General features: G+C 42.4%; 1 protein-coding gene and 1 pseudogene across 1 annotated transcript in view; one reads left to right on the top strand and one right to left on the bottom strand.

The window, feature by feature from the left end:
• Positions 1-17500, top strand: part of LOC135093358 (uncharacterized) — a 166678-nt gene that overhangs the window by 34293 nt on the left and 114885 nt on the right. Inside the window, exon 2 of the mRNA XM_063992590.1 lies at positions 13135-13388. Within this exon, the coding sequence (XP_063848660.1) occupies positions 13286-13388 (103 nt within the window). The 5' untranslated portion in view covers positions 13135-13285. The remainder of the gene's footprint in view (positions 1-13134; positions 13389-17500) is intronic.
• On the bottom strand, positions 11374-11492 carry LOC135093376 (5S ribosomal RNA; annotated as a pseudogene).

Raw genomic sequence — 17500 nt, 5'->3', positions numbered from 1 at the left:
CACACACACACACACACACACACACACACACACACACATTTTTTCTCTCTTTTTGTTTCTTTTTTGACAATTTATTACACGTACGCTAGTTTATTCTCTCTCTCTCTCTCTCTCTCTCTCTCTCTCTCTCTCTCTCTCTCTCTCTCTCTCTCTCTCTCTCTCTCTCTCTCTCTCTCTCTCTGTGTCTCTCTCTCTCTCTCTGACATTTTTATCTCTATTTTGTCAATAATTTACTTTCTCTCTCTCTCTCTCTCTCTCTCTCTCTCTCTCTCTCTCTCTCTCTCTCTCTCTCTCTCTCTCTCTCTCTCTCGTCCCCTTCCATTAACGCTTTAAGGGGTCTTTAATTACCCTTTAAAGATTGCCTTTCTCCCCTTTATAGCGAGAGAGAGAGAGAGAGAGAGAGAGAGAGAGAGAGAGAGAGAGAGAGAGAGAGAGAGAGAGAGAGAGAGAGAGAGAGAGAGAGAGAGATACTAGTGGATAAATTGTTGAAATAGAGAAAAAAACAATGAGAGAGAGAGAGAGAGAGAGAGAGAGAGAGAGAGAGAGAGAGAGAGAGAGAGAGAGAGAGAGAGAGAGAGAGAGAGAGAGATACTAGTGGATAAATTGTTGAAATAGAGAAAAAAACAATGAGAGAGAGAGAGAGAGAGAGAGAGAGAGAGAGAGAGAGAGAGAGAGAGAGAGAGAGAGAGAGAGAGAGACTAATGCGGCGAAACAATTCTGGGTGTCCTGGGAGATTCTTTGTTGGGAGAGGAAAGTGGGAGAGGGGAGAGGAGGGGAAGAGGAGGGGAGAGGAGGGGAGGAGAGAGGAGGGGTTCGAAGGGGGGTTCACTTGACAAATGTGACAATTGAGTGGCAGCTTCACCAACACTGCTCCCTCCTCTTCCTCCTCCTCCTCCTCTTCCTCCTCCTCCTCTTCCTCCTCTTCCTCGTCCTCCTCCTCTTCCTCCAGTTAGCGCCAGGAATAAAAACAACACCAATCTCTCTCTCTCTCTCTCTCTCTCTCTCTCTCTCTCTCTCTCTCTCTCTCTCTCTCTCTCTCTCTCTCTCAAGCGCTTATTTTTCTCTCCCTCAAACTTTTTTTTATCTATATTTAAAAATTTATTACACACGGTTTCCTCCCTTCCCCCCTCTCTCTCTCTCTCTCTCTCTCTCTCTCTCTCTCTCTCTCTCTCTCTCTCTCTCTCTCATTATGACCACTTGAACTAACTTTAATATTTCAACTTAAGCATTACAAAAGGAAAAGTATGTTAAGCCACCATCATAATAATATTAATAATAACAATAATAATAATAATAATAATAATAATAATAATAATAATAATAATAATAGCAGGATTGGTCCGGCGCTGTCAAGGTCACTCCAGTCTTCCAGTTTTCCAGCGATGCATTATGAGTGACGAGTCTGTGTGCTTTTATTCCCTACTCTTCTCTCTCTCCTCTCCTCTCCTCTCCTCTCCTCTCCTCATGGTGGAGTGAGAGGCTTGACTGACTGACTGGTGAATAACTGGCTGGATGAATGAATGGATGGAATTTGATGGCTTTGAGTGAGTGAGCGAGTGAGCGAGCGAGTGAGTGAGGGAGGAAGGGAGGAAGGAAATAACTGACTGGCTGGCTGAGTGACTGTCTGGGTTGATGACTGGCTGGCTGGGTGACTGGCTGAAGGACTGACTTGGTGACTGGGTGACTAACTGGCTGACTGACTGGCTGGCTGGCTGACTAACTGGCTGGCTGGCTGACTGACTGACTGACTGGCTGACTAACTGGCTGGCTAACTAGCTGGCTGGCTGACTGGCTGACTGACTGACTGACTGACTGACTGACTGACTGACTGACTGACTGACTGACTGAAGTTTTGCCAGTTGTGAGAGACTGACAAACTTTTTCACAACTAACTGAGTGACTGTATTTTGTTGTACTGAGTGGGTGTCTGATTAGATTTGTTTTACTGACGAAATGATTGGGTTATCTTGGCAGCTGACTGACAGACTGACAGACTGGCTGAAATTTTAATGGGTGGGTGACTGACTGACGTTTTAGAGTTGGCCTTCACTGAGAAAAGAATGCAGAGGTGTTGGTGGTGATGGTGCAAATGTTTGAAAAAGTATCGTACTGTATTGATGTGCAGTGATGATTCTTGCCAGTCTTAAATGTGCAGCGGTGGGTTGTTCATGATGTACTGTTGGGAAAACTCTAACTTGGTATAAGAAATGCAAAAAAAAAAAGAAAAAGGGAAGGAAAACTGGTGAACCATTTTAACAACACAAGAAAAGTGTTAATCCTTAGGTAAAAAAGAAATGAGGCCTATATTCAGAAACGCTTCGCTCTCTCACCACGACTATTTTCAAAGGCCACAGAGATGTTTGGCCGAATTCCCAAGAGCGTTTCACCTGGTAATAATGTAGAAATCTCGTCAATCTGTCACAAGAGCCGTAAAACCGTTAAAAAACACCCTTAGAAATCGGTACAACTTCGACTAGAGCCTTTTCAATGTAGTGGAGATGTGGCGCAGAAGTGTTTCAGGATACAAGGTTTACACACATTTTGCATTTTCATCACTCAGGCTTATAGCAAATAGTTTTTTTTTTTTTTTTTTTTACTCAATAGTAGATGTTAGGAGATGTAAAGGAGTAAAGAATGATAGCGAGAGTCAAAACAGGTGTGCAGAAAACTTATAACCTACATTGCTGGGCTTAGAAGTCAGTGTTGCGGGTTGGACTGGATGTAGAGACCGAGCAGGATGAAGGCAAGACAAGACTGGATGGAGACATGATTTGACAGAATGAAGACAACACTGAGAGAGAAAGATGTAACCAAACTAAACAGACACAAGACAACTGTTTAACTATCACCTATCATAACCTAACCTAACCTAACCTAACCTAACCTTACCTATCATAACTTAACCTAACCTAACCTAATTTATCATAACCTAACCTAACCTAACCTAACTTATCATAACCTAACCTAACCTAACCTAACCTAACCTAACCTAACCTAACCTTACCTATCATAGCTTAACCTAACCTAACCTAACTTATCATAACCTAACCTAACCTAACCTAACTTAACCTAACCTAACCTAACCTAACCTAACCTAACCTAACCTAACTTATCATAACCTAACCTAACCTAACCTAACCTAACCTTACCTATCATAACTTAACCTAACCTAACCTAATTTATCATAACCTAACCTAACCTAACCTAACTTATCATAACCTAACTTAACCTAACCTAACCTAACCTAACCTAACTTATCATAACCTAACCTAACCTAACCTTACCTATCATAACTTAACCTAACCTATCCTAGTATCACAACCAAATACAACTAACTGTCCCAACTTCTGCGTTCACCACGAAGCCTCAGCAGTGGCCAGGAAGCCCCGCCCTAAGCCCTGATATCAGCTAGTCTGCCGTCACCACCACCACTGTTCCGCCAAGCCCTAGGAAATCCCGCGGGGAACTTCCTGCTATATTTAACAGAGTAATAAGGAAGGAGGTTTTTTTTTTCTACTCGTGTGAATATACAAACAATTCTATGGATGATGATGATGATGATGATGATGATGATGATGATGATGATGATGATGATGATGATGATGATGATGATGGTGATGATGATGATGATGATGATGATGATGGTGATGGTGGGAGAAAACAAAACCCAGGCAGGAATAATGAGAAGGAAAGGGCGAGACTGGGCGGGTGATGGGAAGGGAAGGGAAGGGATGGAATAGGAGAGGAAGGGAAGGGAGGGGAAGGAAAGCGAAGGTAAGGAAAGGGAAGGGAAGGGAAGGGAAAGGATGGAAAGGGAAGGGAAGAAATGGGAAGGGAAGGAATGGGATGGGATGGGATGGGATGGGGTGGGAAGACACACAGGAATGACCGTAAGATTGAAAAGCTTTTCCATTATAATCTTAAAACCTCCCTTCAGCTCTCTCTCTCTCTCTCTCTCTCTCTCTCTCTCTCTCTCTCTCTCTCTCTCTCTCTCTCTCTCTCTCTCTCGCAATATTTCTCAGTTTTTTTTTTGAATTTGTCACAATCACTACTTTTCTGGTCTCATATACTATTACTACTATTTCTACTACTACTACTACTACTACTACTACTACTACTACTACTACTGATGATGATGATGATGATACTGCTACCTTTATCCTCATTTTTCCCTCTTTTTTTTCTTCTTCTTCTTCTTAATATTCCTTTCTTTAATCATGGTCTTAACTTTCTTTTTATCTAATTACAACTGAGCTTTCTGTCATCCTCCTCCTCCTCCTCCTCCTCCTCCTCCTCCTCCTCCTCGTCCTTTTTTAGCGGACTTTTCACCACAAACTACAACGCAAATTCTCTTATACAGACATGAGTATTGTTCTCATTCTGTACTCGATACATATAATAAGACAGACAGACAGACAGACAGACAGACAGACAGACAGACAGACAGACAGAAATACATACAAGCAGAAGAGGATTGACAGACAGGCAGAAAAATAAGAAAACTAAGACAGACACTGATAAATGGGAAGAGGCTGATAGATAGATAGATAGACAGACACACAAACAGACAGATAGACAAAGGAAAAAAAGGCTGAAAGACTGATAGACAGACAGACAGACACAGACAGACAGACAAATAAAAAAGAAGGTTGATAAAGACACACACACACACACACACACACACACACACACACACACACACACACACACACACACGGGCACAAATAAAAAATAATAAAAAAACACTCATGGAAAGACAGACAAGCAGACAGGCGCTAGGAAAGATAAACAGATGTACCCAACAAACATACAAACGCATTAGTAAAGGGGTCAGCAAAATCAGGAAATTGCGCAAACCCAAAATGGAAAATGCGTGAGGTGCGCAAAATGAGGATACTTTTATTATTATTACTTTTTTTGTGTGGCAGTGAGACTCACCGAGAAAAACAAATTAATAAATGAACAGCGAGAAATGAGGAGGAGGAGGAGGAGGAAAGGAGAAAAAAACAACAAAAACAAAAAAACAAGCAAACAAACAAACAACAAAAAAACATTAAATACAAAAAAAATCACCCATCTCTCTCTCTCTCTCTCTCTCTCTCTCTCTCTCTCTCTCTCTCTCTCTCTCTCTCTCTCTCTCACGCGGCAATTATCATTTAGTAATTTGATTCTGGCCACAGTCAACAGGTTGGTGAGCTCATTATCTCACTTGAAGGCGGCCTGGTCAACACTGCAGCGGGGGTAAGGGGGGAGGGAGAGGGAGAGAAAGAGAGAGCGAGAGGCGGACAGGGACGGGGAGGAGAAGCGAGACTGGGGATGGTGTGAGAGATAAAGGGAAGGATGAGTGGGAGAGAAAGAGAAGGAAAAGAGAGAGAAAGAGGGAAGGGGAGGGAGGGAGAGAAAGAAGGAAGAGAGAGAGAGAGAAGGGAAGGGAAAGATGCAGCGGATGGTGTGAAAGACAGATGGAGAGAAGAATGAGAGGAAGAGAGAGGGAGGGAATGGAGAGGAAAGGGAAGGAAAGAGAGGCTGAGGAGTATGAGTGATAGACAGAGGAAAGGAAGAGAGGGAAAAGGGAAGTAAAGGAGACGAAAGGAAAAGGGAAAAGGATCGATATATTATAAAAGGGAGAAAAAAGGAAACAAATGGAGAAAGATGGGAGAGAAGGAAATAGATAAGGGAGGGAAAAGAGACGGTAGCTACAGTGCGAAAGACAGAAGGATAAAGAGAGAGGAAATAAGGGAGAGACGACGAGAAAAAAGGTAAGAAAGACAGAATAAGGAAGACGCGAAAGAAACAGAAGAATGAGAAGGAAAGAGAGAGACAGGAGGGAGAAAAGAGAACATGAAAAGGAGAAAAGAGGACTTAGACAAAAGACAAAAGAGAAAACAAAGGAAGAATGAAGTAAACACAGCAAGGAAAGGAAATAAATAAGACAAGAGAAAGACCAGTGAAGGAACAAAGGAAGGGATAGAAGGAAACATAGATAAAGAGAAATGGGAGAAAAAGAAATAGAAGAGAAAACGATAAAAAAAACAACAAAACACAGAAGGATGAAGGAAAAAGATAAATGGAGTAGGAAGCGTAGATGGAGAGAAAAGGGAGGAAGAGAAGGAAAGGGAAGAGAGAAAAGAGTGAAGGAAGAAGAGATGGAAGAGGAAATTATTTAAAGAAAGGCACAGAGGAAGGAGGATGAAGAAAAGGATAGAGAGAAGAAATAGGGGAGAGATTGGAACAGGGAAGAGAGGAAGGGACAAGAGGAATGGAGGAATGGGACTAAGACAAACAGAAGAAGAGAAATGGGAGAGGGGACAGAAGGATGGAGGAATGGGAGAGAGGAAAGGATAAGGAAAGGAAGAGAAACGAGGAAAAAAGATGGAAAAAAGGAAAAGAAAATAGGAAGAAAAAGAGGAAGAAAGGAACTGAGAGATAAGCGAGAGAATTGCATGGAGAAAGAAGGAAAAAAGGAAGGGAAGGAAGGAAAGGAGGAATAATGAAGAAAGGAAGGGATTAAGGAAACTGACAGGAAACAGGGAAAATTAAGATAAGCGAGAGAATGAGGTGGAAAAAGGAAGGAGGGGAGAGGAAGGAAAGGAAGGGAGGAAGAGATAAGGGAGAAAGGAAGGAGGGGAGGAGATTGAAAGAAAGGAAGGATAGATAAGGAAGGGGAGAAAAGAGAAGGAAAAATGGAAGAGAAGAGGGAAGAAGAGGAGGAACAAAAGGAAGGAAGGATGTAATGAGAGAGAGAGAGAGAGAGAGAGAGAGAGAGAGAGAGAGAGAGAGAGAGAGAGAGAGAGAGAGAGAGAGAGAGAGAGAGAGAGAGAGAGAGAGAGAGAGAGAGAGAGAGAGAGAGAGAGAGAGAGAGAGAGAGTGTAGATATGGAGGGAGGAATGGAGGGGAGGAGCCAAGAAGATGCAGGAGGGAAGGAGAAAGAGAGGAAGGAAGGAGAGAAAAAGAAGGAATAGAAGGAGGAAGGGAGAGAAGGAGGCAGCGAAACTGAGGAGGAAGGGAAGAAGATAGAGGAAGGAAGGAGAGAAAACAGAAAGGATAGAAGGAGGGAGGCAGCAGAATGGAGGAAGGAGGGAAGAAGACAGAGAAAGGAAAGAGAGAAAAAAAGAAGGGATGGAAGGAAGGAATTAGCAAGGAAGTGAGAAGGAATGAGGGAAGGAGAGGAAGGGAAAGTGGATGAAGTCATGATGTTAGTGGCATTAAGTGTTAAATGAGGAGGAGGAGGAGGAGGAGGAGGAGGAGGAGGAGGAAGAGGAGGAGGAGGAGGAGGAAGAGGAGGAGGAGGAGGAAAATAAATGATAGATCAACAATGTGACAGACTTTCAAAACTTTCTTCTCTCTCTCTCTCTCTCTCTCTCTCTCTCTCTCTCTCTCTCTCTCTCTCTCTCTCTCTCTCTCTCTCTCTCTCTCTCTCTCTCTCTCCTGTACTTGAATGAATTTCCTCTTTCCATCCTACCTTTCTACCTCCTCCTCCTCCTCCTCCTCCTCCTCCTCCTCCTCCTCCTCCTTCTCCTCCTCCTCTCCCCCTATAACTTCCCTTCCATAATGAACAAAGGCGTGTGTGTGTGTGTGTGTGTGTGTGTGTGTGTGTGTGTGTGTGTGTGTGTGTGTGTGTGTGTGTGTTTAGCAATGGTTTCTACACCTCCATTTCTTTCCTCCTTCTCTCCCGCCCTTCCTCCCTCCTGTCCTCCCCCTCTCACTCTCTCCTCTCTCTCCCTCCTCTCCTCTCACTCTCTCCTTTCAATATATTCATCCATTCATCAAATCTAACCATCCCCACGCGTTGTGTGTGTGTGTGTGTGTGTGTGTGTGTGTGTGTGTGTGTGTGTGTGTGTGTGTGTGTGTGTGTGTGTGTGTGTGTGTGTGTGTGTGTGTGTGTGTGTGTGTGTGTGTGTGTGTTCATCTAAATATGTCTATCTATTTATCATTCATCTACTTCACCATCTCTCTCTCTCTCTCTCTCTCTCTCTCTCTCTCTCTCTCTCTCTCTCTCTCTCTCTCTCTCTCTCTCTCTCTCTCTCACCTCATTACCGAGAGTCTTCATTACGAGGGAGTTCCACAGGTAAAGACTAAGGTGTTCTGCCCCTCTTGCTCTCACTCACTCTCTCACTTTCTCTCTCTTTCTCACACCTTCCGTCTGCCTCCCTCCCTTTCTTCTAGTCTTTTCTTATCTTCTTTTCTTTTTCTTCTTTTTTTTTTTGAGGTGAATATGTAAATTTTTTATTTTTTTTTGTTTTGTTTTGAATTTGTTTCTTTATTTTATGTGTTTTTTTATATATATATTTTTTATTTCCTTTCCTGTCTTCTCTTCCTTCTCCTCTTTTATCATTTTTCTACCTTCCTCCTCGTTTTCTATCCCTCTTCTGTATTTTCCTTTTCTCCTCTACATCTTCCTTCCCCTTTTTCTGTTCTTCTCCATCTTTCTTTTCCTCTTCTACCCTCTTCCTCCTCATTTCATATCCTTTCTTTATCCTCCTCCTCCTCCTCCCATAACCTCTTCCTTCCCTACGCTTCCTCATCTTCCTCCTCTAACCTCTTCCTTTTCTACCCTTCCTCCTCTTCTTCCTTCTCCTCCTCCTCCTCCTCCTCCTCAAACCATACGCCTCTTTTTCTGCCTTGTTACTTATCTTCCTTCCTATATCCTCCTCCTCCTCCTCCTCCTCCTCCTCCTCCTCGTCTTCCTCCTCCCCAGTCTCACCTTTTAAAGACATGCAGGTATATTGGAACCAACAGGTAAGTAAGCAATCAAGGAGAACCAGGTAATAGAGAGGGAGCTGTATGTGTGTGTGTGTGTGTGTGTGTGTGTGTGTGTGTGTGTGTGTGTGTGTGTGTGAATAGACTTTGGCGTTTCGTTTGGACTAGAAAAATAATAAAGTAAGGGTGTTTTGGAGGGAGAGAGAGAGAGAGAGAGAGAGAGAGAGAGAGAGAGAGAGAGAGAGAGAGAGAGAGAGAGAGAGAGAGAGAAATACACTGATATTTATGCACGTCTCACTTATATTCTCCTTTTAATCTCTCTCTCTCTCTCTCTCTCTCTCTCTCTCTCTCTCTCTCTCTCTCTCTCTCTCTCTCTCTCTCTCTCTCACACACTTTCCCCTCACGGGGTTGAGAGCGAGAACAGAAAAGCTCTCTCTCTCTCTCTCTCTCTCTCTCTCTCTCTCTCTCTCTCTCTCTCTCTCTCTCTCTCTCTCTCTCTCTCTCTCTCACACACTAATTTCCTTGTCGTTCCCTTCCCTAACACTCATTCCCTCTCACCCTCTCTCTCTCTCTCTCTCTCTCTCTCTCTCTCTCTCTCTCTCTCTCTCTCTCTCTCTCTCTCTCTCGCCCTCCCTTCCTCCTTCCCTCCTTCCCTCCCTCATATCTCTCGAGGGAGGAAGACGACTCACGCCTTTACTGATGGAAAAGGAGGAGGAGGAGGAGGAGGAGGAGGAGGAGGAGGAGGAGGAGGAGGAGGCTTTCTTAGTTATGAGTCTGGGTAATTACAAAGGAATACAAAGGAATACAAAGAAAAGTCAAACAGCAACAGATCTTTTGGTTCTTGCAAGGCTGTTTGGTAACTACTACTAACTAGCTACAGGAAAAAGAGACAGGATAGCACAGCAGAAGGCTCTTCCTCACCCACCACTCCCTCCAGCTTGTGCTGACATGGAAATAGATGGGAAAAGTACCATGCAGTATGGAAAAATTGACTTGGAATTTTCATAGGAAAGGTTGAAAGGAAGTTCTACTATTCACTCTACGGTGAACTCTGTACGCCTGTCTGAAAGTTGACACATTAATAACAAAATCAGTCGTTTGTAAAATGAAAAAAAAGAAAAAATGTAGCACCTGCAGAGGTTATAGTTTTATGTGTAATTATTCGAACAAGAAGAGAGCTTGCTGGGGACTACTTTTAAGCATTTATTTATTTTGTCATTTAATGATTCAGTAGAATTGCCGTTTACGATTTCTGAAGGAAGTTTATTCCATATATTTACTGTGCGATTAAAGTAAAAAAATGCTTGGCCTCGAAGGATTTAAAACGCTTGGGTATAATCTTGAATCCATTATTTCTTATCAGGTTAGAATGATCAATGATAAAATATTTACTTGCATCAAAGTTATTATATCCTTTAAAAATTTTCAACACTTCCTTTCTAGGTCTCATTTTATCCTGCGCTTTGTTAAATTAAATAGGTTTAGTTTTTCCAGTCGTTCCTCATACGGCTTATTAAGCAATCTTGGAATCATTTTAGTGACTCTAAGCTGTATCTTTTCTAGCTTTTCAATGTTTCTTTTTCTTATTTTTTTAATATGGTGACCAGAACTGCACTCAGTATTCTAGATGAGGGGGCACCAGTGAGTTATATGAGGCAAGTATAACTTTTCTGATTTAAATTCAAAGGTTCTTCCAATGAAACCTACTAATTTATTTACCGTCTTTACTGTTTCTGTGCAGTGTTGACTCGGCTTTAGGTCGTTTGACACAACGACACCAAGATCTTTTTCTTTTCAGCTCTTGACAGCGGCATGTTATTCATTACATATCTCGCCTGAACATTGTTGTTCCCGGTAGGTAGAAACTTATAATTTTCTATATCGAATCTCATCTGCCATTTTTCTGCCCAGCTTGTTAGTTTATTAAGGTCACGCTACAGTTCCTGCCATTGTGACGCTGACGTTACTTTACTTGTTATTTTGGTGTGTTCTGCGAATTTACTTATTTTGCATTTGATTCCTTCACCAACATTATTAATGTATATTATGAAAAGTAATGATCTTAATATAGAGCCTTGAGGAACGCCGCTATTTACCTTAATGCCAGTCTGACTCTTTTCCATTTATCACAACACACTGTTTTCTGTCAGAGAGCCAGTGAGTCTCCCAGCCATTTCAGGGTGTTTCCGGCTATGCCGCGAGCTTTTACTTTACTGATGAGTCTCTTATGGTGCTGTAAGCTTTCTGGAAATCAAGGTAGATAACATCAACTGTTTTTGTCTCGTCATACGAGTTAAACACTTCATCAAACAAGTCTACCAGGAACGTTTGTTTCTGAAACCGAGTTGCGAATCTTTTATGATTTTATTTTCTTCTAAGTATTTAAGAATCTTATCTCTGATTATTGTTTCCATCAGCTTGCACACTACTGAAGTTAGACTGATCGGCCTGTAGTTTCTTTTTTGTATAGATCGGCGTGACATTTGACAGTTTCCATTCGTGGGAGACTTTACCCGCTAGTAAAGTTTTATTGAATAAAATCGTAAGCGGTTTCACGAGCTCATTTCTTTCTTCTTTGAGAAGCCTGGATGATATTTTCTCTGGCACGGGCATTTTGTTTACATTCATGCTGTTCATGACTGAGAGATTTTCCTTAAAAAATAAAAGTTGGAATGCCAACAACATCTGGTGTTCCCAGGCGGTCACCCATCCAAGCACTAACCGGACCCAACGTTGCTTAACTTCGCTAATCGGACGAGAAGCAGCGCATTCAACGTGGTGTGGTTGTCAGCGCGTGGTGCGGTCTTCCTTCTAGCTGAGAGGAAACTTAGGGGGGCGGAGAGAGAGAGAGAGAGAGAGAGAGAGAGAGAGAGAGAGAGAGAGAGAGAGAGAGAGAGAGAGAGAGAGAGAGAGAGAGAGAGAGAGAGAGAGAGAGAGAGAGAGAGCGAGCGAGAGAGAGAGAGAGAGAGAGAGAGAGAGAGAGAGAGAGAGAGAGAGAGAGAGAGAGAGAGAGAGAGAGAGAGAGAGAGAGAGAAATAGTCGAAAGAGAGAGAAACGTGACAGACAGACGAACTAAGAGAGAGAGAAAGAGAGAGACAACTAAGAGATAGAAAGAGAGACAGACAGACAGACAGATAGACAGACACAAACGAACCGAGAGAGAAACAGAGAAAGAAAACGCCAATCGAAAGAAAGAAAACGTGACACAGATGAACCAAGAGAGAGAGAGAGAGAGAGAGAGAGAGCAAAACGATACACAAGCAAGCAGGCAAGCAAGACAGGCAGACAGACAGGCAAAGCAAGGCAAGGCAGTGAAGGCAAGAGGGGAAACTAAACAGACGAGAAAAAGTAACGATAAAAACAGGAGAGAACCCAAGAGACATCAATAAAAAGTGGCGGTAGCTGGCGGGTCGCAGGGAGGGAGGCAACATTTGTGATCAGGGAGGCTCAAAGGGCAAGACACTCACTGCTCGAGGACACGCCCTTCACCCATCGAGGAGCAGCGGGACCCGGGGCGCGAGGACCACTTGGGACTGAGCACGAGGAGGAGGAGGAGGAGGAAGAGCAGGAGGAAAAGGAGGAAGAGGAGCAGGAGGAAAAGAAGGAGGAGGAAGAGGAAGAGGAGGAATATACTGGGGGTTTTCGTACGATGTGTTAATAATATTTGGTCAGTCAGTCAATCAGTCAGTCATTCAGTCAGTCAATCTATATATCTATCTCTGTCTACGTATATATTTATCTACTTGTTTGCTTGTAGGAATATATAGAAGTTTCTTTACAAAATATCAAAATCTCTCTCTCTCTCTCTCTCTCTCTCTCTCTCTCTCTCTCTCTGGTTTTCTGTCCATTTTCATTCCCCGTCCTTTCTTTCTTTTCTTCCTATTTTATTTTCATGTCTCCTTCTGTTTTTCCTCCTCCTCCTCCTCCTCCTCCTCCTCCTCCTGCAGCAAGACAGTGATTTGCACCCTCCTCAACCTCCTTCACCTACAATAAAGTTTAAAGCAAGTTTACTCTTGGGGGTAAAAATTTGATTTACTCCCGAATACAATTTTTTTCTCCCTTTTTAGCCTCTCTCTCTCTCTCTCTCTCTCTCTCTCTCTCTCTCTCTCTCTCTCTCTCTCTCTCTCTCTCTCTCTCTCTCTCTGTTGTGGTACATATCCTTTTTCTTTTCAATTTTTATTTATTTTCACTTTTTTTCTCTTTCTCTTACTAATTCGCTTTCATTTATTCTTTTCTCTCACTCTTAGGAACTTTCACTTATCTCTCTCTCTCTCTCTCTCTCTCTCTCTCTCTCTCTCTCTCTCTCTCTCTCTCTCTCTCTCTCTCTCAATCACCCACTACATAAAATTAACTCGTTTTTTTTTATTTTTATTACTTTTTTTTTTTTTTTTTTAACTCAGCTCTCACTCTCTCACTCTCTCTTTCCCCTCCCAGCTCACCCTCCCGCGGCATGAGGAGGAGATGAGGGTGAGAGAAACCCGTGGGCGTCTGTCCAGTAGAGGTACCACCCACGCCACGCCCACCACCAAGCCAGCCACGCCCACAGGAGACATCCTTTAGCACCACCACCACCACCACCACCACTATGGGTCTCACCACCATCACCACTACCACTACTACTACCATCCGCCGGTTCTCCACCTCCATTTCTTCCATGATGGTTCTTATCCTCCTCGTTCTTCTCCTCGGTGAGTACTGACTTGTGTGTGTGTGTGTGTGTGTGTGTGTGTGTGTGTGTGTGTTTGGAATTTTACTGTCTCCATGTTGTTTATTTATTTATTTATTAATTGTGTGCGTTTCGTCTTTTCTTCGATGGTGAGTCATGGTAAAGAAGGAAGGAAGGAAGGAAGGAAGGAAGGAAGGAAGGAAGGGAGGGAGGGAGGGAGGGAGGGAGGGAGGGAGGGAGGGAGGGAGGAAGGAAGGAAGGAAGGTAGGAAGGAAAGAAGGAAGGGATTGACGGAGGGAAGGAAGTAAGGGAGAAGCGAAAGAAGAAAAGAGAAAGAAAAGAAGGAAAGAAGTGATTAAATAATGAAACCAACTAATACGTAGAGTAACTGAAGAAAACAGACAAAAAAATAAGAAAAAAAGAAGAAAAACTAAAAAAAAACATACGAACTAAAAAAAAAAAGAAAAAATAAAGAAAATTTAGTATCATATAACAGTGCTTGTATACATACCTAATGTGTATGTATGTATGTATGTATGTATGTATGTATGTATGTATGTATGTATGTATGTATGTAAATATTTATGTACACGTCTTTGTAAACTAATAAACAGAGAGAGAGAGAGAGAGAGAGAGAGAGAGAGAGAGAGAGAGAGAGAGAGAGAGAGAGAGAGAGAGAGAGAAAAGCAAATGAATTCCTCGACAAATAGAAAGAAACAAACAACCAAAAAAGGACGCGCCATAAATGTAAAGATATATAGAAGTTTTTGTGTGTGTTTGTTTGTCTGTTTGTACACGACGGGGGAGAGAGAGAGAGAGAGAGAGAGAGAGAGAGAGAGAGAGAGAGAGAGAGAGAGAGAGAGAGAGAGAGAGAGAGAGAGAGAGACTTAACTTAGGTGAGAAAGGTCGGGAGAATGGAGAGGAGGGAGAGAAAGAGAGAAGAGAGGGATGTGGAGTGGGAGACGGAGGGAGGTGACTTAATAAGGAGGAAAGCGGGAAGAGACGGATGAGGGAGCTACATAAACAGAAAAACAGGCCACAACAAACCTTGCGGTCCTTACGAGGCGACTTGACCTAAGACTAATAAGGTGATAGTAGAAGAAAATGACAGCAAAGCAGAAGGCTCTCTCCCCACCCTCCACTCCCTCCTCCGGCATAAGCCATACAGGAAACACGTCAAAAACAGATACCTTACGGGATTACAGAAGTAAAAAACCGGAAGGATATTTTTATAGGAAAGAATAAAAATTAAATGAGGTGATTACACTTCCTGGAGGCAAGGAGTTTTAATCTAACAAACAGACGCTGTTTACCGTGGATTTGAGGCAAATATCTATCTACGATACTGCAGTCTATCACGTCTCAAGGACCAACATTCAATAGACTGACGACTCGATGACAAAAAACATTTCTTGATTCATGAAAGTTTGAGGATTTCCCAACAATTTTACAACTGTTTCCTCGCGTGTGATTTGAAAGACTTAGTGCAGTGCATGTTATCAACGCCTTTCATGATTCCAAACACCTGTATTGTCACCTCTTAGCCTTCTCTGTGTTAATGGGAATAAATCTAATTGTTTAAGACACTCTTCGTATGATTTGTTTCTCAGCTTGGTATCATTTCTGTTACTCTACGCTGAACACGTTCTAATTTCAGGTAACAGGTGCACCACGCTTAAGCGCAACATTCCAAAAGGAGACGAACCAGAGAGCTATGTAGAGTGACGATTGGATCTTTAGATTTATATTCAAATGATCTGCCGATTAAGCCAATTATTTTATTCGCTTTATTTACGACTTTTGATGAACATAGTTGGCTGGGTTTTTATGCTGATCGATATTGTTACTCTAAATCAGTTTCTCTGTCAACGCTTTTAAGTTGGGTACCATTTAAAAATATATTTTGCTTTCTCGTTTCGATACCCTATGTGAAGCACTTTGCACTTATCTCCATTAAAACTCATTTGCCATGTTTGCCCCCACTCTGACAGCTTGCCTAGATTGTTCTGCATTTCTTTTACTTGTTCATTTGAAACTACGGAATTCGCTATTTTGGTGTCATCAGCAAACTTCAATATTATACCGGTAACATCCTCACCTATGTCGCTGATATAAACAAGGAAGAGAACAGGTCCTAAGACTGATCCCTGTGGCACCCCGCTGGTTACGTTAGTCCACTTGGATGCTTGTCATTTATAACTACTGTTTGTTCACCGTTGTTCAGCTGTTTTCTACCTATTTCAGCACGTCGCCTTGGCTACCATGCGATTGTAGTTTAATAAGTAAAAGTATGTGGAGGAGGAGGAGGAGGAGGAGGAGGAGGAGGAGGAGGAGGAGGAGGAGGAGGAGGAGGAGGAGAGAAGGGAAAAGATGAAGATATGGGGAGAATGAAACGTAGGAAGGAAGGGTCAGAGAAGAATGGAGAGGATTCCTTATGAGGAGGAGGAGGAGGAAGAGGAACAAAGAAGAGGCTGTGGAAGATTTAACAATAAAAATAAAGAAGGAAGGAAGGAAGGAAGGAAGGAAGGAAGGAAGGAAGGAAGGAAGGAAGGAAAAGGAAAAGCAAGCAAAGGGAAGGAAAAAAGAAAAGAGAAGCAAAACAAAATGAAGAAAATGACAGGGAGAGACAACAGAAAGGCGAAAGTACAGAGAAAAATTAAGAAACAACACGAAAGAAAACAAGAAAATAGAAAAAAATGGAGAAAAGAAAAAAAAATAGTAATGACAGTAAATTAAAGGAAGAAATAAACAAAAGGAGGAAAAAAAAAAAATTATAAAGTCAAAAATAAAGAAACAAGAATCAACAAGTGAAAAAAGAAAAGGAGAGAGAGAGAGAGAGAGAGAGAGAGAGAGAGAGAGAGAGAGAGAGAGAGAGAGAGAGAGAGAGAGAGCGCCTCTGTGGTAAAATTGAAGAAAATTGCCACATCGTAATGTTTTCCCTAAAGTACAATGCTTTCTCTTCCTTTTTTTTTTGTAATCGTTTATTCCTCCTCCTCCTCCTCCTCCTCCTCCTCTTGTTCCTCCTTTGCGTTATTTTCTGTTTGTGTTCTTTTCTTTCCTCTTCTCTGGCTATTTTTTTTTCCTTTTCGTCTTTTCCAATTTTTTTTTCCTTTCCTTTCTTTTTTTTTTCCTTTCCTCCTCCTCCTCCTCCTCTTACTATTTCTCCCCCTGCTCCTGCTCCTCCTCCTCCTCCTCCTCCTCCTCCTCCTCCTCCTCCTCCTCCTCCTCCTCAATCTACTTCCCTTCCTCTTCTTTCTCCTTTTCATTCTCCTGCTTCTTCTTCTTCTTCTTCTTCTTTTTCATCCCTTCCTGTGTTCTTTTCCTTCATCTTTATTTCTTTCCCTTATTCCTCTTTCTCTTTCTCCTCCTCCTCCTCCTCCTCCTCCTTTTCCTTCCCTTCCTCCTGCTCCTCCTCTTTTCTTCCCTTCCTCTTTGTCCTTACCTTTCATCTTCCTTTCTTCCTCTTCCGTGTTTCTTTTCATTCCCTTTACTCCTTCTCCTTTCCCTCTTCTTTCTCTTCTCCGTTTCTATCTTTCTTCCTGTTTCTTTTCCTTCTCTTCCATTTTCTGTTTCTTTTTATTCATTCATTCTCTCTCTCTCTCTCTCTCTCTCTCTCTCTCTCTCTCTCTCTCTCTCTCTCTCTCTCTCTCTCTCTTGTTCTATTTACACTAATATTTAATCTTTCATGCTCCACTTCTCTTTTTCCTCCCTTCTCCTCTTCCTCCTCCTCCTCCTCCTCCTCCTCCTTTTCTTCTCTCTCCTCTTCATTCACGCCTTCAACCTCCTCCATCTCTTCTTTCTTCTTTTCCGTCTCCCTATTCCTATTCTTCTCCACATTTTTCTTCATCTTCATTTCCTCCTCCTCCTCCTCTTCCTTCTCCTCCTCTTCCTCTTCATCCTCCTCCTCCTCCTTGAATACAAGATAAGATTTTCAAGTAGTTCAGTGGGGAAAAACTGAGAGAGAGAGAGAGAGAGAGAGAGAGAGAGAGAGAGAGAGAGAGAGAGAGAGAGAGAGAGAGAGAGAGAGAGAGAGAGAGAGAGAGAGTAATAACCACGCAAATATTTTCTAAAGATGTCAAGAATTAATTTTATCTGAAATGATGCACGTTTTTCTGCAGGTGTGTGTGTGTGTGT

This window comes from Scylla paramamosain, chromosome 42 (assembly GCF_035594125.1).
Source record: "Scylla paramamosain isolate STU-SP2022 chromosome 42, ASM3559412v1, whole genome shotgun sequence".
NCBI classification, from domain to species: Eukaryota; Metazoa; Arthropoda; class Malacostraca; order Decapoda; family Portunidae; genus Scylla; species Scylla paramamosain.
Note: the sequence above shows the minus strand (reverse complement) of the source record. Positions and strands in the feature narration are given on the sequence as shown.